Below are 27,131 nucleotides of genomic sequence, written 5' to 3'. Positions count from 1 at the left end.
TACCACGAGAAAGTTTGTTTCGGCCTTTTAAAAAAAATCAATTATCTTCCACTTTCTTAACGTCAAACCTATTATTATTTTATAAAGAGAGCTGTGCTGCGTATTACAAGCCAACTATTTGGCTTCTGCAAACAAGACCTTTATCTTCACGAGTTCAGAGCAAGCTTTAATGATGCTTTGAGTGGTGGGGCCCAGAACACTCACTAACAGCTCTTTAAATATTGGCAAGGATGTGCTACTAAATTATGCAACAGCTTCTAACTCCATATCAACTCAGAAACCAGAGAAACCATACCAATATCTCACTTCATCATTTTACATATTCCCGTTCTTTTGAATATTAACTTTCTTTAAAGATAAGATTTCTTTCCAAGCAAAACAGCAGCTATATTAAATTTCCTCTCACCAAGAAAGCAATCTGATCAAGAACTAAAAACCCCTATGTCAGTCCAAAAGATGTGAGGCTTCTAGCTAAATGAATATACAGATCCCAGGACAAACTTGAATCCCGTCCTCTCCAACTCTGGAATGGAGCTTTCTGTTCCCAACGTTGGCTGAACTAAGATCATCACATAAGGCAGAGGAGAGAAGAGGAACGTGAGCCTGACCCCCACCTGTCTGCCAGGACAGCCCCCCCGACAGGCCTCCCCCGAGGAGGGCGCTGCACCTACCCCACCCGCCAGCCCCCAGCAGACCCGCATCGCCCCACCCGTCACCTCAACGGCCCCTCCTGGGTTCCAACACCCCTCCCGCTCTGGAGCACCCTCACCTCCACCCTGCCACACACACACACACACACACACACACACACAGGCACCTAGAGGGGCCTCACCCCCAACCTGCAATACACACACACACACAGGCACCTAGAGGGGCCTCACCTCCACCCTTCACACACACACACACACAGACACCTAGAGAGGCCTCACCCCCACCCTGCTACACACACACACACCGACACCTAGAGGGGCCTCACCTCCACCCTTAAACACACACACACACAGACACCTAGAGGGGCCTCACCCCCACCCTGCTACACACACACACACACACACACACACACACACACACACGCCCACCCCCCCCAGAGGAGCCTTCCCAAAGCATGAGTCTGGTTAGGTTCCCCCCACTTCAAAGCCTTATAAGCCTCCCCAGTACAGCTCCAGCCCCCCTCCCCTGCCCCCTGCCCTCCCCAGCCTCCCCAGTGATCCCAGGGGCCTGGCTCTTCTGCCAAGCTACTTCCCACTGGCCGTAGGGCTCATTCTGACTCAGTTTCTCAAGGAAAAGGAAGCCTTCCCTGCCTCCAGCCTCTGCACCTGCGGGGCCTCTCCCTCCCAAAGGTGGGCGGCACGAGGCCCATTCCCCACCCGCGGCGTCTCCTGTTCTAACCAGAGAAGGATGCAGCCTCTGAAGGCACACTCACCTCCTCCGCTCACATGACTGTGGGCTCCTAACACACGGCGGCTTACAGACCCCACCACGACACTGACTCAACAGATTCTGAATTACACTTTTTCTTAAGAGACTTTACTCCTTTCCTGTTAGACTAAAATTTGCTTTAAAGCATCCTGTCTTACCTCTCTGAACAAAGTAGATTACTACATCTCTGTACAAACTTACAAAGGTGCACATCTGCTGTAAGAAAATATAACCCAGGACAGTTTCAAAAATAAACAGTGAAGTCACTGTGATCAGAAAGAGCTGGCTTTGAAAATACAGGACTTTTACAAAAAGAAGTCATCTAAATATGCTTACGGTATTTCATATAAAGGTTATATGAGGTAACACAACAATATAAAATATTTTGAATTATATAAAAATAGAATGAATCCTATTATTTGGGAGAAAGTCTCCAAAATGCCATAAAATTCTAGCATAGACACATAAATTATTTCACTCTTGCAGTGCTGTGTGCCCCAAGACTGGGTCATCTCGAGATTACGAGCAATCCTGTTCATAATCCTTTGAAAAGACAGTGGGAAACAGAGAAAGGAATGAAGGCAATTCTATTTCTAGTCAGCTATGCTGTGGGCAACCAAAATATTTTACGCTAATTTTGGCAGAATTCACAATATAAGCTTTCTCATTAAAATTCTTCCAAAAAGACATGGATCCTTTCTTTCTTCATGGATCATTTGAAAATTATGTCAGGTTTGTTTTTGTTTTTTTTTTTTTTAAGTCTTTCTGGAAGTTCAGAGTTCTTACAAACACATTATTAGCATTTTTACAGTGTGTGACCGCTGCTCATGGATATGGAAAAACAGAACATACAAGCAAACAGTATGACAAAGAAAAACACAACATGAAGCCACAGCAGCAAATAAATGCGAAGTTAATGCGAAATGCAAATTTTCAAAACAGGTCGTAATTTGTTGTAAATTTTAAAACTAATGGTGACTTTTAAAACCACGAGCAACAGACCTTAAGCAAAAACGTGAATATGCTCTAAATATTTCAAAGGGCGACTCAATTTATTTCCTTATTCTTAACGAGTTATTAACACTAGGGCTAAAGGAACTGGAATTCAGGACTGATAGAAAAATTAATAAGAACCCAACAAGCCCTCAGTCATAAAGGCCTCAAATCAATCCGGGCTAAAGCACAGCCACAGAGCTGCTGGCCTCCCCAGCTAAAGGGAGATGCTTCCTTTCTGGAAGCACCTAACACAGCCGTCAACACTGCCAAGGAGATGCTCACACCACACTGACCACTAAGGACAACGCGACTAAAGTACCCTGCATGATTCCCGTTACTTCTGATCAGAAAGAGGAAGAACATGTGTCATATTTGCGCGATCTCGGTACTATTTACACGGCTTGTGGTACATTCTAATCCAAAGTCCAATTTACTTGCAAAGAAACTATATATTCAAATCCAAAGAGAAACCAGAGCTGCTCAACCACACTTTGCAACTAAAACCCAAAGGAACTCGGATGAAGGTAATCTCTTACTGCTTTTGGTATTATATAGTTTTACAAGCACTGCATAATTAAGTGACCACTACAGCCCATGATTCTGCACTAGAATATTAGGGGCTGAAAAAGCCTAGATTACGTGCACTGTGTAAATGCAATCACACCAACACGCTGACAGGCGCCCCTTGGTGGAGCTGAAGTTCCGAAGTGGACAAGTCTACACCATGCGTTCTAAGTCGCTTTAGTCGTGTCTGACTCTGTGGGACCTTGTGGACCGCAGCCTGCCAGGCTCCTCTGTCCATGGACAGCTCTAACTAGAACATGAAAAGGCAGAGTTCTGTACTCGATTTCAGATGCTGCATGGGCCCTTAACTGACACTGCGTCTCACCTTACGAAATCGGAACATCAATAGTTAACGTCGGTTTTCTCCATCTGAACTCTTTTATGCTAATACTGGATATTAAACCCTCGCTCCATAAAGAGGGCCCAGCCTACCCTGCAGAAGAGTTAGGTTCTGTTGAGGAAAGCTGATCGAGGGAGGCCTGGACAGTTCCCATCACACACTCAGAATGCTCGAAGGAAGACTCCACCTGTGCGTCCTTTGCAAGCACGTCATCACCCGAGGAGCAGGACCAACACCTGTCTCTGGGATGCAAAGCACATTGGTGCTGCCCCACCATCAGACGTGGCTGAGCTCCGTCAGACAGACCTGCAGCCCCCAAGTCTGAGGCTTTCTCTGAGAGGCTCCAAACTGGCCCACTAGACCCTCCAGACACAATAGGGAGGTAACAGGATTAGGAGAGAGAACACGCCCTGCAGGCTGAGAAGGCCTGAATCCCACTCTAGCATTCACTAGCCCTGTGATGCTGACCTGGTGGCTTCACCTGAGAATGCTCCACACTCTGCAAAAGGGGGCTGCCACCCCCACCTCGGATGGCATCCATGTGGCGTGAATGGAATACGGGGGCGGGGGAGCACCTGACATAGAACCTGGCTAGCTTCCCTCCCCCGCCTTCTCCCCTTTTAAACTGGCATACTCCCTCTAGCAAGTATCAAGCCTCTGGGACAGACTGTCTTACTCATCTTTGTATCCACCACAGTAGGATCAAAAAAGAACTGCTTCCTCCATAGTAACTATCAGTGTCCTTAAGAGATCTGGGTTTAAGTCTATTTTGAGAGGAAAGACTATTCCCAAACCACCATCCTTCCGCACAGCAACCCCTCCTCCCAGCGTGCATCCTCTCCATCCTCAGATCCCCAGTGTGAACTGCTCGTGTCCACTGGACCCACCGGGGGCTCCACACCTCCCCAGGCCTTCCTCCCTGCCTCAAGGGTGAATGTGACCCACCTTCTCTGCCCTCCCACACCACTCCAGCTCCAGCTTCCTCCATCCACTGCCAGAGCATCTTCCTAAGATGCACATCTGTCTTTCCCCTCCGACTTCTTTAAGAGGCTGCCCCACCTCGCAGGCCCTAAGGGTAAATGGCAGCTGCTGCTAAAACCCCAAACACCGCAGAAAGAAAGTGAAAGTGAAATTAGCTCAATCATGTCTGACTCTTTGTGACCCCGTGGACTATACAGTTCATGGAATTCTCCAGGCCAGAATACTGGAATGGGTAGCCATTCCCTTCTCCAGGGCATCTTCCCAACCCAGGGATTGAACCCAGGTCTCCCGCTTTGCAGGCAGACTCTTTACCAGCTGAGCCACAAGGAAAGCCAACCACACAAAACCTCCATGGCCCAGGCCTTCCTCCAACCTCGTCGCAGCCCTGGACCTTCAGCCCACACTCTCCGGACGCGCTCCCGCATTCACAGCTGTAAGCACACACTGAAACTGCCAGCCTCATGCATGCCTCGAGTCCAGCTCTGCCACCTGAGCCCCTGGTTCTTTGAAACCATCGCTTGAATGTTGACTGGCTTCTGAAAAATACATTTACCATTTACTCTGGAACCCAACCACCAGCAGGTACTCCCAGTTTCAGTAACAGTCTCAAACTTCCAATCTAGCTAACAGCCCCAGGACACGGCCAGCTGTTTGAGTCAAAACCTTGACATCACATTTGACTTCCCCTGTCCCTCACCCGACCCCTGCACCGTCCTGCCATTTCTATCTCAAAGTATATCTCAGCTCTGGTTCCAAGGGACCCGGACCCAGCCAGCTCACAGCAAGTGTGTGCTGAGTCACAATCCTCCAAAGGGTGCTCCCTGAAGGGTGCTCCCTGAAGAGGGACGTGTTCCCTGGCACCGGCCACCTAGGAAGGCACTGGAGTCTCTTACAGGAGGCCCAGGAAAAAGGACCCATGGTTCTCCCACGGTCTGAACTTTGAAAGGTCTGTGGTCTGGGAGAGCCCCTGGTTAGCGGGAACATCCACCAGTGAGCAGGTGAGAGTGCAGGAGCCGAGGCAAGGCTTCGGTCACTGCCATCGCTGGGCCCTGAGAGCCACAGGGAAGGCCCTGCGTCCAGGGCACTGCCAAGCCATCACAGGATCCCACCCTGCATTTCCCAACCACACGGCCTTGACCTGTCCTTGCCACACTTCCTTCTGTTTTGCAGCCCCCCTACCCCAGGATGGGTTGGACCCTTTTAGGAATCTGGCCTGTCTCAAGTGAGACAAAGTCAACAAAAAATGAAAGTGTCCGCATTTAGACCAGACCCTTGAAGGAGAAACAAGGCCTCCTGGCCAGCACAGTGGTGGCAGCAAAACCCTTCCCCAGGAGGTGAGATGACCAGGGCGAGAATGCAAGGTCCTCCTCCCGTCACGGCTGACTGTGAGTGCTGGGGGTCCACCACCACCAGTTAATGACATGCCCATCAGTGGTGGCCGTGAGCCTCAACAAATACACAACCAGCTATTTCTTACCGACGTGGGTTAAAAGTAAAGGCTGGTGCAGGTTGGGCCTGTCCATCTGCTAAGCTAAACCACAGACCTGGCTAAAGCAGAGAGGAAGCCGTGGTCATCTGTACAGGTCGTTGTGCCCACCAGATCCAAAGCAGCTAGCAATTTAGGAGAAGCGCATATTTCCCTGATCCCCAGGAAAACTGCCCTTACAAAGACAAATGCCCTAGCAGACTAGCCTCTGCCCCTTTATGACGGAAAGTCACTGGGACAAAGTAAATGGTACGGGCAACGAGAGAGCGAAAGAAAACCCGGTGACTGCTCCCTCCAGCAGCATCCCTCCACGGCCAGCTTCGTCCAAGGCGGGCGTGTCTTCACCGGCAACTGCTGGCCAGTAAGCACCGTCATGCATACGCAGCAACAGCCAAGAATCGCATGCCTGGCATGTTTATTTGAAAGCCAGGGTCAAGCAAGGTGCAGCAGACTTTGTCTTTCCAAGTTAAAATATCCCAGAATAAACCCCTTGCAGCCACTTAAACCAACTAGCATCTCACTTCCTCAAACCAAAAAAAAAAAAAATTAACAAGGGCTCATTTGTCACCAAATGTGAGACCAAACAGGTTCCCCAAAGCAAGAATTTGGACAGCTATCTAAGGCCAGTGGGTTATGTGCTAAAAAAGCAAAAAGAATTAGAAAATAAAACGATGACCGGGATGAGACATGGATCAAGGCAGCAGTTAGGTTTCTGTTTTCTAAAGCGATCAGGCGGTGAAGAGGCAGCAAAGGGGGAGTCCGGCTATTTCCAGGGCAACCCGTGCACAGCCTACCTTTTCAGACCCAACAACACACTCACAGGGCGGTATGAGAGAAAAAGAACAAAGGAAAAGAAAAGAAAGAGGAACAAGCGAAAATTAGAAACACATCAGAACAAAAACAACTTTGACAGCATGTTCAAGAACTGACGTGGGCTCTGATGAGGCCAGGGGCACGTGTGGACCGACGATAAACGCCCCCGCGCCCTCCCACCCGCGGCCCTCGGGAAGGCTGGGCCTGTGGCTGGAAGCACCGGCCGCAGAGCCTGTCCGCGCAGTCAGAGAGCTCCGTGCTTCAGACCAAAACTCCACCTACACTTGGACATTTCCTTCCGAGCCACAAAATGCAATCCCTCAGGCTGGGCTCTTTCTGTCACTCCCACCAGAAGCTGCGGGAAAGAGTGTGGCTCTGGGCTCTGTTCCTGAACTGAATCACTGTTTTGAAAATGAGGCGACTGAGACTCGTGGCAACAAGGGACACACAGTGACTGGAGGTAAACGCTTCTGCTGCGCTCGCTGGCGCCATTATCTCACCGGAGTCCACATGACGGCTGAGCGTTTATGGGGCCAGTGAGAGCCGAATGGACCCACCGGGAGGGAGGTTTCGTTCACTGCTGACTTTCCAGCACATGGAGGCTCTGCATAAACACCTTGGGACAGGACTGGCCACCATGCGCCAAGCACGTGTCCTGAATCGAGTTCCTCCCGCCAGACTGAGCAGAGATCTCAAGAAGCCAAAACAGGCATTCTCAACATTTCGGCCTGCAGACCTTTGGGTCCGCAACCTCAAGAAGTTGATAATCAAAAATGTCCCTTGGGGCCTCGTGTGGCAAGGAGAAGGCAGAGGTCAAGGGGTCGGGGCCCCCAGCTTCAGTCGCTTACCCACGAGTCTGTCCTGCTGATGCCACAGGCACTAAGGTTTGGGGAATGCGGGCACACACGCGGGCCCACCTTGTCAGGGACCATTACCTCGGCACAGACCCTGCCTGACACTTGGGGCTCAGCAGGAGGTGACAGGTGAGCTGAGCGGCCGGCAGGAGTGGGTCTGGAGGGTCTGATGGGACTAAGTGGGTCTGACTGGGTCTGGAGGGTTTGAGTGGATCTTAGTGGGTCTGAGTGGGTCTGGTGGGTCTGAGTGGATCTGGTGGGTCTGAGTGGGTCTGGTGGGTCTGGTGCAGGCAGCTCTGCCCCCTGGTGGTGCCCGGGCTCATAGACCTTGCCACCTGGGCTACAAGCAGCAGGAGGGCAGGGTGGGCATGGTGGTCACAGGGTCATGCAAGCAGCAAGTACAGCTGTGGGTGTGACACGCCCTGCCCTTCCTGAGGCCACACGAGTCTGGGTGCGGGAGGGAGGCCCCTCCAGACCCTGCCAGGCACCACCTGCAGGGGCGGCCCAGGGCCTCTGGGCCTCTCCCCGCAGAGCTGGCCTGGACTTTTTCCCTCTGCTCTCTGACATCTTTTCCTCTAACTTATCAAGGACCAGAAAGTCGGATTCAAACTCAGTGAGTTCAGGAAACCCTGAGCACCTACTCTGCAGGGGACACGGCGGCGCCCACACCACGCCCTCCGTCCTCGCCGGCGGGACCAGCACGCGAGCCCTGCAGAGGACGGGAGAGGCTTAGCACCCCAGGTGGCAGTGCCCCTGCCAGCGAGGGGACCACGTTTCTGATCTCTTCTGTGGGAGGGCCGCAGAGAAACGGAGCAGAGGGCAAGCAGGGGCCCCACAGAGCTCGTCTGCGATTCTTGACTGCATCACAGGGCTAACGTGAGGACTGAGCGATCCCTGTGACGCAGAGACCATGAACACGCTATCCTCTGCACCAGGAGCTCTTTTAGGAGTCTCTGCAGTGGTTCTGATATCCTAAGTGGGAGACCTGACGCTGGGGCGTCTGGCAGGAGGAGGGGCCTGGCCTGGGAGGCAGGAGGCATGGGCCCAGCTCCAGCCCAGCAGGCTGGAGTTCTGCTGCCTCTGGGACTCAGCACCCCATCCACACACAGAAGGGGTGAGGCTTAGTAACAGTCTTCACAACGTGTCCTGGGGCAGCGCTGTCCGATAGGAATAAGACGCAAGGCACGTGAATCCAGTTGCCACATTTAAAAAGGTAAAAAACAAACACTTGCAACTGATTTTAATAATGTCCTTTGTTTGATCTCATATATGTAAAATGTTATCATTTTGATGTGCAATCAATTAAAAAAAAAAAACACTAAGATAGTCCACATTCTTCTTCCCAGACTAAGTCTCAGCGCCTGTCCTGCCTTTTACCTGCAGCCCCTCTCAGCTCAGCTTCCTCTACTGTCCTAGTGACAGTGGCTACCCTCTGGACAGTGGCTCCAGGGGTCCCACCTGGGGGTCTGGGCTAAAAAGGGGGAGTTAAGTGTCACACAAACCCTAAAAGGATCTCCCCCAACCAAAGTGTGTTCCACTCAATTTTAGAAAGTCTGAAACCCAGTGTACTGCACCATTCCCCCGCCACCACTGCAGGGAACCCTCCCGCTTGCTCCTCCCTTTCTGGAGCCTGGGCTCCAGGTCGACTTACCTACTGTCTGTGTCCAGCCCCACGAAGTCCTTCTTCTCGAAGGGGACACAGAGGAGTGGGATCTTGTCCCCGGACTTGTCCGTGGCTCTGTCCAGGCGCTTGGACTCAAGCACGATGAACAGAGACTCCACGAAGTCCTCGATGCGCTTCTCCACAGTCGCACAGTCGTCGTAGCTGGGGTAGAAGGCCACGTCGGTGCGCGGCTGCTCTGCGATCTCCCCTTGCAGCCCAAACACGAAGAGGCGCGAGTCGTACAGCGTGGAGCCGTAGATTTCCTTCTGCACGTGGAACTTCTCGAAGGTCTGCGGCCAGTCCTTGGCCGAGAAGCAGTCGGTGATGGTGATGAGGCCCACGACCTTGCGGTGGGTCTGGAAGTCGCCCCACTCGCTGTTCTCGGGCGGGTAGTGGTGCCGGTAGCGGATGTAGAGGGCGCGCTGCGAGTCGCGCACGCTGATCTGGTTCACCGATGAGATCCTCTTGTAGATCCTGAAGAAGTTCTCCTCCGAGACGATCCCCACGGGCTGGACCACCACGAGGAGAGTCTGGTGGTCCTCGGCACACTGCATGTAGTCAGGGACGCTCATGGTGAAGACCCTGCCCAGAGAGAAGGGGTTCTGAGGGTGTACACGGGTTTTGCAGGCTGCCTCCCACTCCGGCACGCGGGGATGCCGGCGTCCCCCAGCTGGAAGACCGGCAGAGCCCCAAGTCAAGCGGCGGGGTATCGTTTGTCCTCGGGGGTTCTACAGGCCGCTACCATAGTTCTTACCACAGTGCCCTGCTCCTGGAGCAAGCTTGGAGCCCCTGCAGTTCAAAAGGAGCCTCTCGGGTTTCCCATTCCCAGTACTTCACCAGACACTGATGTGGAGTCGGTGCTCAAAAAAGGCTGAATAAATGAAGGAAGGAAGTTAAGAATTGCTTCCTCAGCCTCTCAGCAGAAAGCATGAAGATTCTGCAGTGGAATCAGAAGACCAGGACTCTACTCCAGGCCACCTGAGCTCCTGAGCTGAAAACTAATGGGGGTAATATAAAACTTGCCTTCTAAGAAGATATCTGGATTAAGGCAGGCTGCAAACTGCAAGGTGCCAAGCACAGAGTGAGACAGGAGGAACTACACACCATTACCGTCCCTCATCTTATAAACCGAGCTTCCTTGGGAGAGTTTTTATAACCTTGCTGTGCCAATTTTGTCAGATATAAAAAGAAAACAGCATCAACTATACTCCAGTAATTATTTTTTTAAAAGAGGAAGAAGGAAAACAATATTACCTGATTCTCGGTGCTGTTGAGGAATTCAGTTAGATAACCCATACGAAAGCATCTGGCCCATAGGAGTTAATCACTGTGTGTTAAATGAATGGTCCAACAAGCAGATGAATGCTGCCCCATCCACAGAACATCATAAGAGCACTGCCTGGAAATCTGAAGCCCCGTTCCACCCCGACTCCACACTAGCCATGTCAGTGACCCAGACAGGCCTGTGTGCTTCTCTAAGCCCCAGTTTAATCGTGAATAAAAATGTGGATAATCAGACAAACCTCAAAGGATTAGTGAGTCAATATTCTGGTTTCAATACTGTACTGTAACTCTGCAAGACAGTTGTTGTTCTTCAGTCGCTAGGTCGTGTCTGACTCTTTGCGACCCCATGGACTGCAGCATGCCAAGCTTCCCTGTCCTTCACTGTCTCCCAGTTTGCGCAAATTCACGTCCATTGAGTCAATGATGCCATTCAACCATCTCATCCTCTGCAAGACGGTACCATTAAGGGAAACTGGGCAAAGGCTCCACAAGCTCTCTCAACATTCACAGTTATGCAACCATCTCCAGAACGTGTTCACCGTTGCCAACTGAAGCTCCGTCCCCATTAAACACTAATTCCCATCCCTCAAACCCAGTCCCAGTCGCACCATCTACTTTCCGTCTCTATGAGTCAGACCGTTCTAGGCACGCCACCTCAGTGGAACCACGCTGTGACTGGCTCATTTCACTTAGCACAATGTCTTCAAGGTTCATCCGTGTTGTAGCATGTATCAGAACTTCCTTATTTAATGCTGAATAATATTCCCTGAATAGTATATACATTTATGTATAAAGGTATATAACACATTTTATTTACTCATTCACTGAAGGTCATTTGGGTTGTTCCTAACTTTGCCTACTATGAATAATACTATTATAAACATGGGTATACAGACAAAATGTTTTAAGTATAAAAACCACCACATTTGCAAAGATGTAATCTAGATGTAGATGCAAAGGTAACTTCTATGTGACAGGTGGGCGTGTAGACTGGTATGTCCTGGGCCCGGCAACTGCCCTGCTTAAGGAACTCCGGCATGTGGTGGGCAGGTTTATAGAAGCAAGAACTGGAGAAAACAAAGCTGTCCACTGTTAGGAGGATGGGTAACTAAACTGTGGTCTTTTAACACAACAGAATACTTCGAACAGTGAAAATGAATGACCTAGAGGAACAAAGATGAGTCTCAAAAACATGATGGGCACACAAAGCAGGTTATGGATTAATACAAGCAGCACCATTCCACCTATGTAAAGTTTAACAGGCAACACTAAACAATATGTTGTTTACACATATAGTAAAATTATAAAGAAAAGGATAAATTTGGACAGTGGTTACTTGAGTGGCAAAGAGGATGCAGTCTGAAGGCGAAGCCGCGGAGCTGCAAAAGTAGCAGCTGTGTTCTGCCTCCTAAGCTGGATGGCAGATCCAGGGGTGCTCTTCTTGCCCTTCTTTAAACTGTACATAAATGTCAAACGTTTCATGGAAGAGTTAAAAAAGGAAGAAGATCCTATTGGGAGGGAGGTTCAAGAGGGAGGGGACATCTGTACCTGTGGCTGATTCATATTGATGTATGGCAGAAACCAACACAATATTGTAAAGCAATGATCCTTCAACTCAAAATAAATAACATTTTTTAAAACAGAAGACGATCCAACTTCAAAAAGCTTACAGGGTGGATCTCAGCAGGTTGGCTAGTTTCGGGGCCTGGCCCCAGCCCTTCTCCTCTATCAGGAGATGATGCTGCTGATCCCAAAACACCCTGCTTGTATGAGCAAAGAAGTCACTGCACAAAAAAGGCACGTGAGTTACAGGTGCAGAGCTACCTGAAGACAGGTGGCCTGTGGATCTCAGACAGTTTGAGGATAGGAGGTGTTCAATTTCTCTGGTCTGAAGTAAAATGAGAAAAATACAAATAATGTTTTAAGTGTTCCATAAAACTAAAGTAAACTTAGTATGTGCCTTATAAATGTTAACTATTAATATTATTTATTCTTAGATTTGGAGAAGAAAATGGCAACCCACTCCAGTATTCTTGCCTGGAGAATCCTATGGACAAAGGAGCCTGGTGGGCTGCAGTCCTTGGGGTCACAAAGAGTCAGACATGACTGAGCGACTAAGCACATTCTTAGGTTACGAACTTTCTCATTTTTTTGCTGTTACAACATTCTTGTTTGGGGAGAGTCAGGGGACTTCCCTAGCGATCCAGTAGTTAAGACTCCTCGCTTCCAAGGCAGAGGGTGCGGGTTTGATCCCTGGTTATGGAACTAAGATCCCATTTGCCTCGGGCTGCAGCCAAAAAAAAAAAGTTCTAATTTTTTTTTTTTTTTCCAGAATGGCCAAACCACATGACTTTGTAGGATCTTAGTTCCCCAACCTGAGACTGAACCTGGGCCATGGCAGTGAAAGCACCCAGCCTTAACCACTGGACCACCAAAGAACTCCCAAACATTCCTGCTTTTATAAAACAATAGTGAGAGTAGTTGACAGCAGTTTTCCATCATACTATCCGGGCAAAAATAAAAATTGACAAATGTTTTCCCTGAAGGAGCTCACTATCAGCAAAGTTCTTCTTCACCTTTGCCACAGATTCAAAATATGCAACTAACACTGGAACAAATTTGTCTCATACAAGGTAGGAATAGGCAATTGCACTAGGCACTTTACAATCCAGCATATCATATTCAGACTTCCCAACAATCAAGAAACAAGCATCCCTATCTTCAACCTTACAGACAAAGAACCAGGCTCGGTCATTTGCTCAAGGTCTCCTAATCTGTAAGTGGCAAACTGGCTCCAGAGTCGATGTTTTCCCACTAGTTTCTTCAAAGGAGAAAGAATCTAATGAAATGAGCCCTGGCATTGAGCCAGCTCTGGTGTCTGAGACTCCAGTTCAGTCCAATCGCTCAGTCGTGTCTGACTCTTTGCGACCCCATGGACTGCAGCACACCAAGCTTCCCTGTCCATCACCAATTAGTCTGAGACTAATCTAATACGAGTACTAAAACGTTAAGAATATATTTCTTCAGGGACTTCCCCGGTGGTCCAGTAGCTATGACTCTGCACTCCCAATGCAGGAAGCCTGGGTCTGATCCCTGGTTGGGGAAATTAGATCCCACATGCCACAACTAAGAGCTCCACACTGTAACTAAAGATCACGCTGCAAGGAAGATCAAGGATTCCACACGCGGCAACTGAGACCCAGTGCAGCCAAATAAATAAATAAATATTTATTTTAAGGAAGAATATATTTCTCCAACTTGGTATTTCCTCAAAAATTTAAACATAGAGTTGCCATATAAACAGCAGTTCTACTCCTAGGTATATACCAAAGAGATTTGAAAATACACGTCCACACAAAAAGCAGTACACGAACATTCATGGCAGTATTATTCGTAATAGCCAAAAAGTGGAAACAACAGAGACATCTATCACCTGATAAATGGATAAACAAAATGCAGTCTATCCATATAATAGAATACTACTCAGCCATAAACAGTACTAACACTGCTACAACATGGGTGAACCCTGAAAATGCTGAGTGCAAGAAGCCAGGCACAAAAGACCACGTATTGCATGATTCTGTTTACATGAAATGCCCCAAATATGCAACTCCTTGGAGACACAGAGTAAATTTGTTGCTGTTGCCGGTGCAGGAGAGAAGACTGACAACGGGTATGGAATTTCTATTTGAAGTGATGAAAATGGTCTGGATTAATAATGGTTGCACAACTGGGAATACCCTGAAAACCACTTAAGTGTACAATTTAAATGGGTGGACTTTACCGTATTCACATTCTCTTAATAAAGCTGTTACTTGATAAAATATTTCTTAACTATTTTTCCCTCTATTCCACTAGACAGGCCCAGAATTTAAGAAAAAACCTGGCCAAGGGATCTTTAAGGACGGCAAGATTCCTGGTTCTCCCGCATCATGTCTCCAGTACTGTTATTTCATACTAGGGAACACTAGCTGGGCCGGACTAGGAAGAGGCTATAACTACCTTTTAAAAATCGCCAGTTGCCTTTAAACTGGGTGGGGAGGAGCAGAGAAGAGGGAGGAGGAGGTCACAGCCTTCTGCTCATTTTTAACTAACCCGAGCCTGCCTTCGGCACTGTGGATCCCTCTGTAAGAACAAGTGGAATCCACAAGCATCCCACCCTGACACCAGCACTCCGCGTGGAAAGCCGTTCGCGCGGGGCAGATGGACTGGGGGCGGAGACCCAGGCGGGCACCGGCTCTGCATTTCCGAGACTCGGCCGAGAGAAGCTGGACTTGACAATTTCGGAAGCTCAACCGCGGGAGACTGTGCCTGACGCCGCCGCGCGGGATCTGAGCCACTTAGAACCCAGAGGAGATGGAGGAAGAGAGGAAACCGAGAGCCGGGCGGTCCCAGCCGCGTCCGCAGACCCCCGGTCGGGGGCCGGGGTCGGGGGCAGGGGCCGGGGACGGGCCGGGGACGGCCGGCGCCCGCGGAGGGGAGGCCGGGCCGGGCCCGAGAGGCGGCAGGTGCGGGCCGGGGCGGGACGGGCGCGGGCGCGGACGGGGGAGGCCGGGCCGCAGGGCAGCGGGGCCGGGGCAGGTGGCCGCGGCAGGTGCGGGCGGAGTCGAGCCCCACCGCGGGACACACGCTGCCCGGCGACCCCGCGCGCGCCGTGACCCACGGACAGCCCTCCCGAGGCCGGCCCGGTCCCCTGCCCAGGGGCACCCCCTTCTTGCACTTACGCAGCCGGGGCCCCCGGGCCCGGAGCAGGCGCCAACGGCGGGAGGGGCGGCGGGGCCGGGCAGGCTCTGCGGCCGCTCCCCGGGCTCGGAGCTGGAGCTTCCGACTGGCGGCCAGGCCGGCGCCGCCCCTGCGCATGCGCGGAGCCGGTCCCGGGCCTGGAGACCCGCGCCAGGTTTTAAGGGCGACGCGGGCCCTGCGAGGGAAGGGCCGGGGGCGGAGCGGGGGGAGCGGTTGGGGAGCCAGGTGGTGGTGGTGGGCAGCGAGGGGAGGGAGACGGAGGGAGAAGGGCGGGAGGGGAGCAGCTGCGGCGGAGAGGAGAACTTTGGCTCCTGGGGCCGCGCACCCAAAAGGAAGGGCCAAGCTCTGCCTATGCGCCCCTTTCCCCGCTCTCAGGGCGCGCAGCTCAAATTTCAGCTAGAGAGTGGAGCCCTTTGCAGCCCCCGCCCCTGCAAAGCCCCTACCGGATCACGATCCCAGCGCCCGCGCCGAGCCGGGCTTCCAGTCGCTCTCGGGATCAAGCACCAGCAGGCATGGGAGCGATGCTTAGAGCTACCTTGGGGCGAGAATAAGTTCCCCTTTTACTGGCTGGGAAACGATCTCAGGGTGCCTCCCGGGCCTGACTTAACTGTTTGGTCACACACAGGGGCTGGGCTGGGATGAGGAGGTCAGAGCCGGAGCAGACTGCCCGAGGGCCGGTGCCTGGTCCCCACCGGTCCTGGGAAAACCACTCCCGACTCTAGAGGTCCGGTCAAGGGCTCGGAATAAACCCCCGGGTGTGGAACGGCTGTCATAGTTCCTGCACACAGCTGACTAGGTAGGGCAGAAGCCACTTAAGAGCTTAAACCCTTCTAGGTTAAAAAATAAAACTTTAAAAGGAGTTTACATACGTAGTTTGGAATGTGCATAGCATATTTGAAAAATACGCAAGATATTGTCAACAGTTGTAGGGCTGAGAGAAAAGAGGATGAGGGAGAACTTCTTTCCCTTGTGTAGTTTTGTTTGAATTTTTTATCGTATGCATGTATTTCTTTTTCAGTTAACAACAACAACAACAACAAAAAAACTGCAATGGAGGACAGGAATAGTTCAGCCAATACAGCAGCCATGGAATAACAGAGCCATCACTTTACTTTACCCAAGCAAGCATTTATTGACTCTGCTATGTGCCCAATGCTGTTTTATGACTTACTATTTATATATTTTTAAAAAATAATAATATGCTATTCCTCATCCCTGCCCTGGCCCAGTGGAAAACCAATTGCATTTTATTGAATTGTTTTCCAAGGAGTGGGAATGAATTATAAACAGAACACATCTTCAGGGCAAAACCTGTGGAGTGTATTTCCAGCACACCAGCCAGGAAGGATTTTCCACACAGGTGCCCAGAGGCTGAGAGTACGTTTCCAGGACCCTGCATAAAGCTACCCAGAGTGGCTTCTTCTTGGCCCTGAGAGCACAGGTTGACAGTTACAGAACACAGAAGACAGACATTAAAAGAGGCCACCCTTTCTTGGAGGTCTATATGCCAGAAATAGAAATCCATGTTTAGCACACAATGTCTTCATAAGATCCATGCAAGGTAGCTATTCTTAGCATTGAGGTCCAGAAAGAACACTCTACTTGGCACACAAGTGGCTGGTGCTGTTTAGGATTCAAATCTGAGGCTGTCTGACTATTGTCTGTGCTCTTCCCATAGTCCTTTTCTGTTCTCATTCTATCTATAAATGGATAAGAGAAGCAATTTGGAAAGCAAGATTGAATGCTGGCAAGAGGAAACATTGCTATTTTTGTACAGTGTTTCTGTTTTTGATGTACTCACATTAATTGTATTGTCCTATCAAATCTGTGAGGGAGGGAGGAAACTTCTGCATTTTTATGAGGAAACCAAAGTTCAGAGACTGTAAAGGCTTGCCACAGCACCCCAGCCATCAGATGGAGGTGCCTAGACTTGTTTCAGGTATATCCTGCTTCTGCAGTTATAGTCCTTACATAGTTTTAACATTTCCTGAGCATCTCTTCTGAATGTTGAGAGTTCAAAGAATACACCAAATCTGCTCTCAAGGAGTTTTAGACTCTTAAAAGTTGGATTGGAAGGATCATCTGAAATCATCAAGTGCAACCTCACCAGCCACACCAAAGCCCCTCTACAGAAGTCCTCAGTTCAGTTCAGTCACTCAGTCATGTCCGACTATATGCAACCCCATATAGTGCAGCACGCCAAGCTTCCCTGTCTATCACCAACTCCCAGAGCTTGTTCAAACTCATGTCCATCAAATCTGTGATGCCATCCAACCATCTCATCCTCTGTCGTCCCCTTCTCCTCCTGCCTTCTATCTTTCCCAGCATCAGGATCTTTTCCAATGAGTCAGTTCTTTGCATCAGGTGGCCAAAGCATTGGAGCTTCAGCTTCAGCATCAGTCCTTCCAATGAATATCCAGGATTGATTTCCTTTAGGATTGACTGGTTGGATCTCCTTGCAGTCTAAGGGACTCTCATCAGTCTTCTCCAACACCACAGTTCAAAAGCATCAATTCTTCAGCACTCAGCTTTCTTGATGGTCCAACTCTCACATCCATACATGACTACTGGAAAAACCACAGCTTTGACTAGAGGGATCTTTGTCAACAATAATCTCTGCTTTTTAATATGCTGTCTAGGTTGGTCATAACTTTCCTTCCAAGGAGCAAGCATCTTTTAATTTCATGGCTGCAGTCACCATCTGCAGTGATTTTGGAGCCCAAGAAAATAAAGTCAGCCACTGTTTCCCCATCTATGTGCCATGAAATGATGGGACCGGATGCCATGATCTTAGTTTTTTACATGTTGAGTTTTAAGCCAACTTTTTCATTCTCCTCATTCACCTTCATCAAGAGGCTTTTAGTTCCTCTTCACTTTCTGCCGTAAGGGTGGTATCATCTGCATATCTGAGGTTACTGATATTTCTCCCAGCAATCCTGATTCCAGCTTGTGCTTCATCCAGCCCAGCATTTCCCATGATGTACTCTGCATATAAGTTAAATAAGCAGGGTGACAATATACAGCCTTGCCATACTCCTTTCCCAATTTGGAACCAGTCCATTGTTCCATGTTTGGTTCTAACTGTTGCTTCTTGACCTGCATACAGATTTCTCAGGAGGCAAGTCAGGTGGTCTGATATTGACCCACACGGTCAAAGGCTTTGAAACAGAAGTCCTAATGGGGGTGGAAAGTTTCATGCAATGATACTGAGCCCTGTTAGAAAGTTCTCAAATGAGGCAAGTCTGCTTCCCTGAAATATCCAATCACAAGGTCTCAAAGATGAAGACCAATGCCCAGTGAGGCTTGATGGAATTAAGAATTACCTCTGCTGCTGCTGCTGCTGCTAAGTTGCTTCAGCTGTGTCCGACTCTGTGCGACCCCATAGACGGCAGCCCACCAGGCTCCGCTGTCCCTGGGATTCTCCAGGCAAGAACACTGGAGTGGGTTGCCATTTCCTTCTCCAATGCATGAAAGTGAAAAATGAAAGTGAAGTCACTGAGTCGTGTCCAACTCTCAGCGACCCCATGGACTTCAGCCTACCAGGCTCCTCTGTCCATGGGATTTTCCAGGCAAGAGTACTGGAGTGGGGTGCCATTGCCTTCTCTGAGAATTACCTCTGAAACCCGTCAAAAGCAAAGATCAGAGCACAAACTCCATTACTTACTAACTATATAACGTCAGTGTCTTCACCTACAAAATGGAGTGATCACTTCGTAAGGTCACTCTCAGGATTAATAAAACCAAGTATAAGAAAATACTTTAGGACAGAGTGGGATAGATCTAAGTTCCGTCTCTGTTCTCTGATGTGCTACTTGTATGGCCTTAGGATACGGTGGCCATATATCCTGATTTGCCTAGGACAATCCCAGTATATGCTACTGTTCCTCATCAGGTGATATGGTCATCCCACTTTCGCAAAGCCCACCACCTCTCAGGTTTTCTGATCCACCAACAGTATGATAAAGGTTTCCTTACTCCTTTCTAAGTTGTAGGGCTCTCTTCTACCATGCAGTCCACTCAAATACTTGCCCATAGGGCCATGTCTCACCTGGGTTTTCTAGGGCCCAGGCCATGAAAGAGGATGTTTGTTTATTTAGCGCCATGAATAATCAGCCACTTGAGCAGGACTTCCACATCTACTCCATCAAAATAACACAGTCAGGGTAGCCACATTTACCCAGCAAGGAAAGTACAATGTGCTTGGTACAAATTTCTCACAGAACCTCACAGTAGCCCTATAAGGTCGGTTGTTTTAATGTGGAGACTAAGCAGTAACACTCCTTTTTCCTCTTTCTCAGTGTGGAACGATTGACAAGACAAAAGAATCAGACAATGGATATTTACAAGTCAATTTTACCACTGATATGTCACCTGAAGAGGATGCTATAGATCTGGAGCCAAAAATTTGGTTTAGATTTACTAAATCCTTCACCTTAGAATTAGCCAGCCTTGGGAACCCTCCTACACTGTTGGTGGGAATGTATGATGGTGCAGCCACTGTGGAAAACAGTATGGAGGGTCCTTAGAAAACTAAAACTAGAATTAACATATGATTGATCCAGCAATCCCACTCCTGGGCATATATCCAGACAAAACCAAAATTCAAAGATCCATGCACCCCCATGCTCATAGCAGCATTATTCACCATAGCCAAGACATGGAAACAACTTAACATCCACCAACAAAGGAATGGATAAAGAAGACGTGGTACATATATACGACGGAATATTACTCAGGCATAAAAAGAAATAATGCCCTTTGCAGCAACAGTGATGCAACCAGAGACTATCACACGAAGTGAAGCACAATGACAGGGGGTTAGGGAAGTAATGGAATGGGAGGTTAGGGTTAGCAGATTTAACTTTTATATACAGAATGGATAAACAAGGCCCTACAGTATAGCACAGTGAATTATATTCCATATCCTATTATAAAACAATGGAAAAGAATATTTTATAAAAAGAATCTGTGTGTGTATATATGAAGTGAAGTTGCTCAGTCGTGTCCGATTCTGCGATCCCGTGGACTGTAGCCTACCAGGCTCCTCCATCCACAGAATTCTCCAGGCAAGAATACTGGAGTGAGTTGTCATTTCCTTCTCCAGGGGATCTTCCTGACCCAGGGATCGAACCCAGGTCTCCTGTATTGCAGGCAGACACTTTACCCTCTGAGCCACCAGGGGAGTATATATATATATAACTGAATCACTTGGCTCTAGAGCAGTAATTTACATAGCATTGTGAATCAACTATACTTCAATTAAAAAAAAAAAAAAAAGAATTAGCCAGACTGGAGTATCACCCAGGGCTGGACAGAGGCCTCTACAGTGGCCCAGAGTCACACAGGCTAATCAGGGACAAAGCTGGGATTCAAACCCAAACTAAGCAGCAAAGGTCATTTTAAACCTCACAAACCTCCCACCACCAACCCCTCCACCACCGGAAAATAACTATAGTTTGTTTTCATGGCAACCCACTCTACTACTCTCAGCCTGAAGGATTCCACGCACAGAGCAGCCTGGTAGGCAAAGAGCCGGACAAGGCTGAGCGATTTTTTTTCAGAGGTGAATGCAAAGTAATGGACGTGGCTCAGTAACTGAGCGGTTAACCAGGGCTCCACCTCACACCTTCCACTGCTCAGAGACTGCCTTCAGGGATGGGGACCCTTCAGGGAAAGTCCCTGGAGTTGAGCGAGGCCGGATGGCGCCTCCCCATGCAAGAAGCCCATCACACCAGGCTTTGAGTGGAGAGAGGTGATTAAGGTGGCACAGGAAGAAAGGAGGGGATTCCGCAGACTGTCAACCAAATCCTGGAATCCTGAAGACCGACTCCTCTCTGAATCCCCAGCGCCTAGCACAAGCTCAGACTCGAAGTCCTCTCAGGGAAGACCAAGTGAACCAATCCATTCAGTGAGTGAGTAAATGAACCTCCCAAGCCGGCCGCAAGGGGTCCAGGCGGCTACACCGCATGCTACGAAGCGGCCAATCAACGCCTTCGCTCGCCCGCCCCGCCCCTTGATACCCCGCCCCCGCCCCTCCGGCTGCCCGGAAACCCCGGAGCGCGGGATCCCGCCCCCGGCCGCCTCTGTGCGAGTTCGTCGGCTCTAGGCCTGGCGGCGACTAGACGTCCATTTTCCCGCGGCGCTCAGGGAGCGGATTTGAAAGCGATTGGCTGGGGGGACTGAAACTAAGCTCCGCCTGCCTCCCCGCCAGCTCCTCCCGCAGAACCGAAAAATCATTTCGGCTAACGCCACTCCCCACCACGACGCCCCCCAGTCAGAGGAACGAAGGCTGTCCCAATAGGGCGCCCCCAACAGGCCCCCAGGGACCGGCGGCTAGCAGCCGGAAGTGACGCACAAGGGCGAGCGGAAAGACGGAGGCCCGTCTCTGGTTGCTCTGGAAACCGAGCTGGTGTGCGTCAACCGCCCTCAGGGGGCGGGGCATGACGAGGCCCGGCTGTGTGAAGGTGGGGGTTTCGCTGTGAGGAGACTCGACAGGGCGGGAACGGCCCTCGCCTGCACTTCCTTCTTCAGTCCCGAGCCGTGTGCTAGGCTCTGCGGATCCTGGCATGGTGGGCGGGGGAGAGTCGTGGTCCCCCTCCTGCGAAGTCCTACCGCCAGCTATTCATCTCAGTTTTCTAGTTCCAGCCTCCTGACCTCAGAGCAGACCACTGCTATCTTATTTTTCCCTAAGGGGTGCCTTTGCACGATTCTTGTCTTTTCTGTGTCGTTTCTTTCAGTTCAGAATGCCTTCCACCTAGTACATCCCTGCACCCTGAAATGACACTCCTCTCAGTCTCCCCAGGCAGCCTCGGTCTGTGACAGATGTGTGGGTGATAAGTGCTTTTTCTTCCTTTAACATTGCCATATTTTTCCTCCTTTAGAAAGCATAACATACATTGATTTCAAAATTATTCAGAATACATTGATTTCAAAAATAAATCATTTTTAAAGACACCAGTTCTTTGTCATCAAAGAACTTGTTACCTTTTTGGGTTACCTTTTTCACTTTTTCTTTCCTTTTATCTGGACAGTTTCTCAAATCTTTGTCTTTCATGACTTTAATATGTTGGAAGAGTATTGTCCAATTATTTTGTAGAACGTTCCTCATTCTGAGTCTAACGTTTTCTCATGATTAGATTCAAGCTATGTGTTTTTTGCAAAACAGACCACAGAAGTGACATGAGCGCTTAGTGTATCACCTCAGGAGGCACATGAGGTTGGATTGTCTTCTTTGTGATGTTAACTCTGAACATTTGGCTAATGTGCAGTGGGTCAAGTTTCTCCACTATAAAAGTTACTATTTTTCTTATTGTAATAAGTAACTTGTGGATCTGAAGATACTTTAAGATGGCATAAATAACCTGTTCTTCATCAGACATTCACCTGTGAATTTAAATCCACAAGTATCTCAAGAACAATTACCTAACAGCCTAGTAATGATTGTAATTTACTATTTACTGCATTTTGAACGATGCACATGTGCTGTGACATTTTCTGGGAATGGCAACCCACTCCAGTGCTCTTGCCTGGAGAATCCCAGGGACGAGGGAGCCTGGGGGGCTGCGGTCTATGGGATCGCACAGTCAGACAGGACTGAAGCGACTTAGCAGCAGCAGCAGCAGCAGCAGCAATGTGTTCATGTAACAGATAACAGGTGGTCACTAAATATTACTTACAATATTAGGTTTCCTCCCTTTAAAGTTTAATAAAGAGGTTTCCTGTTTCATAGAGTATAATCAGAAGCACTGGCTCAATTTACCATTCTGATTATTCTATTTCCTACCAGCATCTATCTCAGTGCCTGCTATATATTAGCAACAGAACTTTAGAATTAATGAAAGAAAGACATCTCCAAACGCACATACATACACACATACACACCCCCGAGAACCTATATCAAAGACTGAAAGATTATAAATGTGAGCAGCCAGTACTTAAAAAGAGTTCTCATTGGTGCACAGTGGCTACTTATAGAGACAGAAAACATGTAAATATACGTTTTAGTATATCCAACTTTAAAAAAAATGGATTTTACATTTCAAAATTAAGTTTAAACAGGAAAAAATATTCAAAAAGGAAAAGAAAAATCTCGAGAAGGGTAACAACATATGAGTAGCTGCAATCCCATGTTTGACCACCAGATGCCGGAACAAGCTAAGTAGCTACTTTAGAAAAGCAAACATTTGTTTGTCTGGTCTGAATTGTTGAATTGTTGAGGACCTCAACAATTGCCTCCAAGACCTGAGTTTTTGTCACTTTGTCAGGGTGAGCCTGGATCAGTCAGTCCTGGGCAAATTCAGCATAGACTGAAGTTAGGAAGGAATTTACAAGAAGGAATTGGCTAAATTGGCAGTGACAATTCTTGAGACTTAAACTTACTGTATAATATGCTTTATATGCTACATATAAAGTAATAAATAATTCAATTGGAAATATATGTTGTATATTACATATAAAGTTACTACAAATTGCGTTATGTTATTCTTTATATCATTTGTGTGTCAAATATTACAGTATTGAAGCTAATTTTTAAAAGGAAAGACCGAGACAGTATCTGCCAACTCAATACAGGATTTACTTAATTATTCAAATAACATAGATTAGATAATTCAAATAACTAATTAAATAGAAGGATTTTTTTTTTAATTTCAATTACCCATACTTTTGTCATTTCTTCCCTTTTTCCAAAACAGAGAAAGAAGATTCAGATCACCCCCCAGAAAGCAAAATAGAATAGTAGTTACCAGGGGCTGGCAGGTATGAGAAAAGGAGAGATTTGGCCAAAGGGTACAAAACTTTCAGTTAGAAGATGAGTAAGTAGGGAGAAATATCAATAACCTCAGATATGCAGATGACACCACCCTTATGACAGAAAGTGAAGAACTAAAGAGCCTCTTGATGAAAGTGAAAGAGAAGAGTGAAAAAGTAGGCTTAAAGCTCAACATTCAGAAAACTAAGATCATGGCATCCAGTCCCATCACTTCATGGCAAATAGATGGAGAAACAGTGGAAACAGTAAGAGACTTTATTTTGGGGGGCTCCAAAATCACTGCAGATGGTGACTGCAGCCATGAAATTAAAAGACACTTGCTCCTTCTAAGAAAAGCTATGACCAACCTAGATAGCATATTAAAAAGCAGAGACATTACTTTGCCAACAAAGGTTCATCTAGTCAAGACTATGGTTTTTCCAATAGTCATGTATGGTTGTGAGAGTTGTACTATAAAGAAAGCTGAGCGCTGAAGAATTGATGCTTTTGAACTGTGGTGTTGGAGAAGACTCTTGAGAGTCCCTTAGACTGCAAGATCATCGATCCAACCAGGCCATCCTAAAGGAGATCAGTCCTGGGTGTTCATTAGAAGGACTGATGTTGAAGCTGAAACTCCAATACTTTGGCCACCTGATGCGAAGAACTGACTCATTTGAAAAGACCCTGATGCTGGGAAAGATTGAAGGCAGGAGGAGAAGGGGACGACAGAGGATGAGATAGTTGGATGGTATCACCAGTTCAATGGACATGAGTTTGGGTAGACTCCGGGAATTAGTGACGGACAGGGAGGCCTGGCGTGCTGCGGTTCATGGGGTCACAAAGAGTCAGACAGGACTGAGTGACTGAACTGAACTGAAGCGGGGATCTAGGGCACAGCATCATGACTATAGTGAACAATACTCAAAATTCCCAAGAGACCAGATCTTAAATGCACTCATCACCAATAAGAAATGATGAAGGTGTTAACTAACACTAAACTGGTTATCATACTTTTACATAGAAATGTATCAGATCAACTTGTGCGCCTTAAATTTATACAGTGTTACATCTCAATATTATAACTACAAAATTTTTTTCAAGGATTTGGACCAGAATGAGTCCATGGTAACAGGACACATCTGCATCACACCCTCAACCTGATAGGATGTAACCAAGAGGACAAAGCACCAGTTCTGTGATATTCCTGCCAAGGATGAGCAACTGGGATTTAACTGTTAAGAAACAAGAACGAAACCAAAATTCGGGACATGTTACAATGTGACTGGTCTGCAGTCTTCAAAAGCAGGTGTCCAGTTCGTGCAAATCATGGAAAGACTGAGGAACTGTTCCAGATTAAAGAAGACTGACAAGACAGGACAACTAAGGTCACTTGTGACCTTGGACTTGATCATTTTGCTTTAAAAAAAAAAAAAAAAACTGGAACAGCTAGTGAAACCTGAATGGAGCTTGAGGATCAGGTGGTAATAATGTACTAATTTCCCTGTTTGGATTGCTGGGAAACAACAGAAGGCCCTTGTTTGTGGAAAATCCACAGTAAGCTAGGTGTGTTGGGCAGCCACTGACTGTAAAACAGTTTAGGAAAATAAAGTATTTATACTGTACTTGAAAATTAAGTTTGCAGTTGTTTAAAAATCATCACACAGAGAGTTCCCAAAAAAGTCTAAGCAGTTAAAAATGCACCACGATTTCCTGGCCTGACTCAAAGGTACTGAATGAGAACATTGGAGGTGTGGCCTTGTGATGAGTGTTTGTGAAAATACTGCCAGGTTTGGAAGGCAGCTACTCCTGTGGCTTGGGAACGGGAAGAACAGTCAGTACGTTCATGCAGACCTGTTTCCTCTCATCCTTCCATCCCATCACTGCTGCTGCTGCTGCTGAGTCGCTTCAGTCATGTCCGACTCTGTGTGACCCCATAGACGGCAGCTCACCAGGCTCCGCTGTCCCTGGGATTCTCCAGGCAAGAACACTGGAGTGGGTTGCCATTTCCTTCTCCAATGCATGAAAGTGAAAAGTGAAAGTGAAGTCGCTCAGTCGTGTCCAACCCTCAGCGACCCCATGGACTCCAACCTTCCAGGCTCCTCCATCCATGGGATTTTCCAGGCAAGAGTACCGGAGTGGGATGCCATTGCCTTCTCCGATCCCATCACTGGGGCAGCTCAAAAAAACCATTCCACACAACCTGCTTGGTCAAAATCAGCCTCCATGGATCTCTGAGCTGTCTATGTTCCACTCCTGACATTAGACCAGATACTCTTTCTCCTCCATTTAAAAAAGTACCACCTCTGACAAGAAAGCTAAGAGCTTCTTAAAAAGTGTTCATTTCAGTGCACTTCTCAAATCAGCTGTGGGCACTTGGCCTCCTTGTGGTATGTCAGGAGGGCAGGGCTTCTGGGAGCCTCAGCCTGGTCCAGGGCCACACTTGGGCATTTCATGGTTCCCTTTGCTTTGACTGTTAAGACATGGCCCCAGGTTATGGGAGCGTGGTCTCTGGTGGGGGCTCTACAGGGGTCCTTGTCTGCCTCCCTCACAATCCACAGGAAACCTGACAGAGCTCGACCTTGCCCCACACAAGGACTGCTGCCTGTTTTCTTTCCTGCCTGAACCCGCCACTGCTCCAGCTTCCCTAGATTTCATGCACCCACACAACCCCCAAAAGACATTTCAGGATGCCCCAAGAAGGCCACCTTCAATAGAATGTACAAGGGCTTCAAAAATTGCTTCCTACAGCTTCAAAAATTGCAGGCAACTTGGAACATACTAAAAGCCAATGCTTTGTACTCTTCAAATGGGTGAGCTGTGTGCCGTGTGACTTCAGTTCAATGAAGTTGTTTTAAAAATTGCTCCCTGCCTGCCAGTCCAGCCTCCCCTGCTGCTGCCACCCTACTCTTGCTGTGGTTGAGCCTGGCTGAACTGCTGCCATTTTCTGAGCCTCATTCTTCCCATGCCTCCGCCTTCACAGACACTCTTCCCTTTCTCTCCCCTACCATGCCCATCTGGCAACCTTCTGCTCACTCTTGGAATCTGCATGTCAGTCCTTCATCCTCTACAAAGCTACCCAACTCCCCAAGCAGAGAGAGTTCCTGTGTCCTTGGAGCTTCCTCAACCCCCTCTCTGCATCTCTCTGTCCTAAGACTCTACCCTATTCACCTATCTGACCCACTCACAGTCAGAACCCTGCACTAGCAAGGATAACATAAGGATCCCAGGGACCACAAGGG

General features: G+C 48.4%; 1 protein-coding gene across 7 annotated transcripts in view; it reads right to left on the bottom strand.

Moving 5' to 3' along the window:
- Positions 1–15,690, bottom strand: part of TRAPPC9 (trafficking protein particle complex subunit 9) — a 387,455-nt gene extending 371,765 nt beyond the window's left edge. For 2 of the 7 annotated variants that reach the window (XM_069600925.1, XM_069600929.1), the window contains exons 1-2: positions 15,125–15,264; positions 9,105–9,698 (exon numbers count right to left, since the gene is read on the bottom strand). In XM_069600925.1, the coding sequence (XP_069457026.1) occupies positions 9,105–9,688 (584 nt within the window). In that variant the 5' untranslated portion in view covers positions 9,689–9,698; positions 15,125–15,264. Of the gene's footprint in view, positions 1–9,104; positions 9,699–9,870; positions 9,988–10,639; positions 10,847–15,124; positions 15,277–15,586 lie in introns of those variants that run through there. The other 5 variants (XM_069600926.1, XM_069600927.1, XM_069600923.1 and 2 more) reach the window with 5 other exon arrangements.
- Between the last annotated feature and the right edge of the window lie 11,441 nt (positions 15,691–27,131).

Source organism: Ovis canadensis, chromosome 9 (assembly GCF_042477335.2).
Source record: "Ovis canadensis isolate MfBH-ARS-UI-01 breed Bighorn chromosome 9, ARS-UI_OviCan_v2, whole genome shotgun sequence".
In the NCBI taxonomy this organism is placed as follows: Eukaryota; Metazoa; Chordata; class Mammalia; order Artiodactyla; family Bovidae; genus Ovis; species Ovis canadensis.
This window is presented reverse-complemented; position numbering and strand designations above follow the sequence as displayed.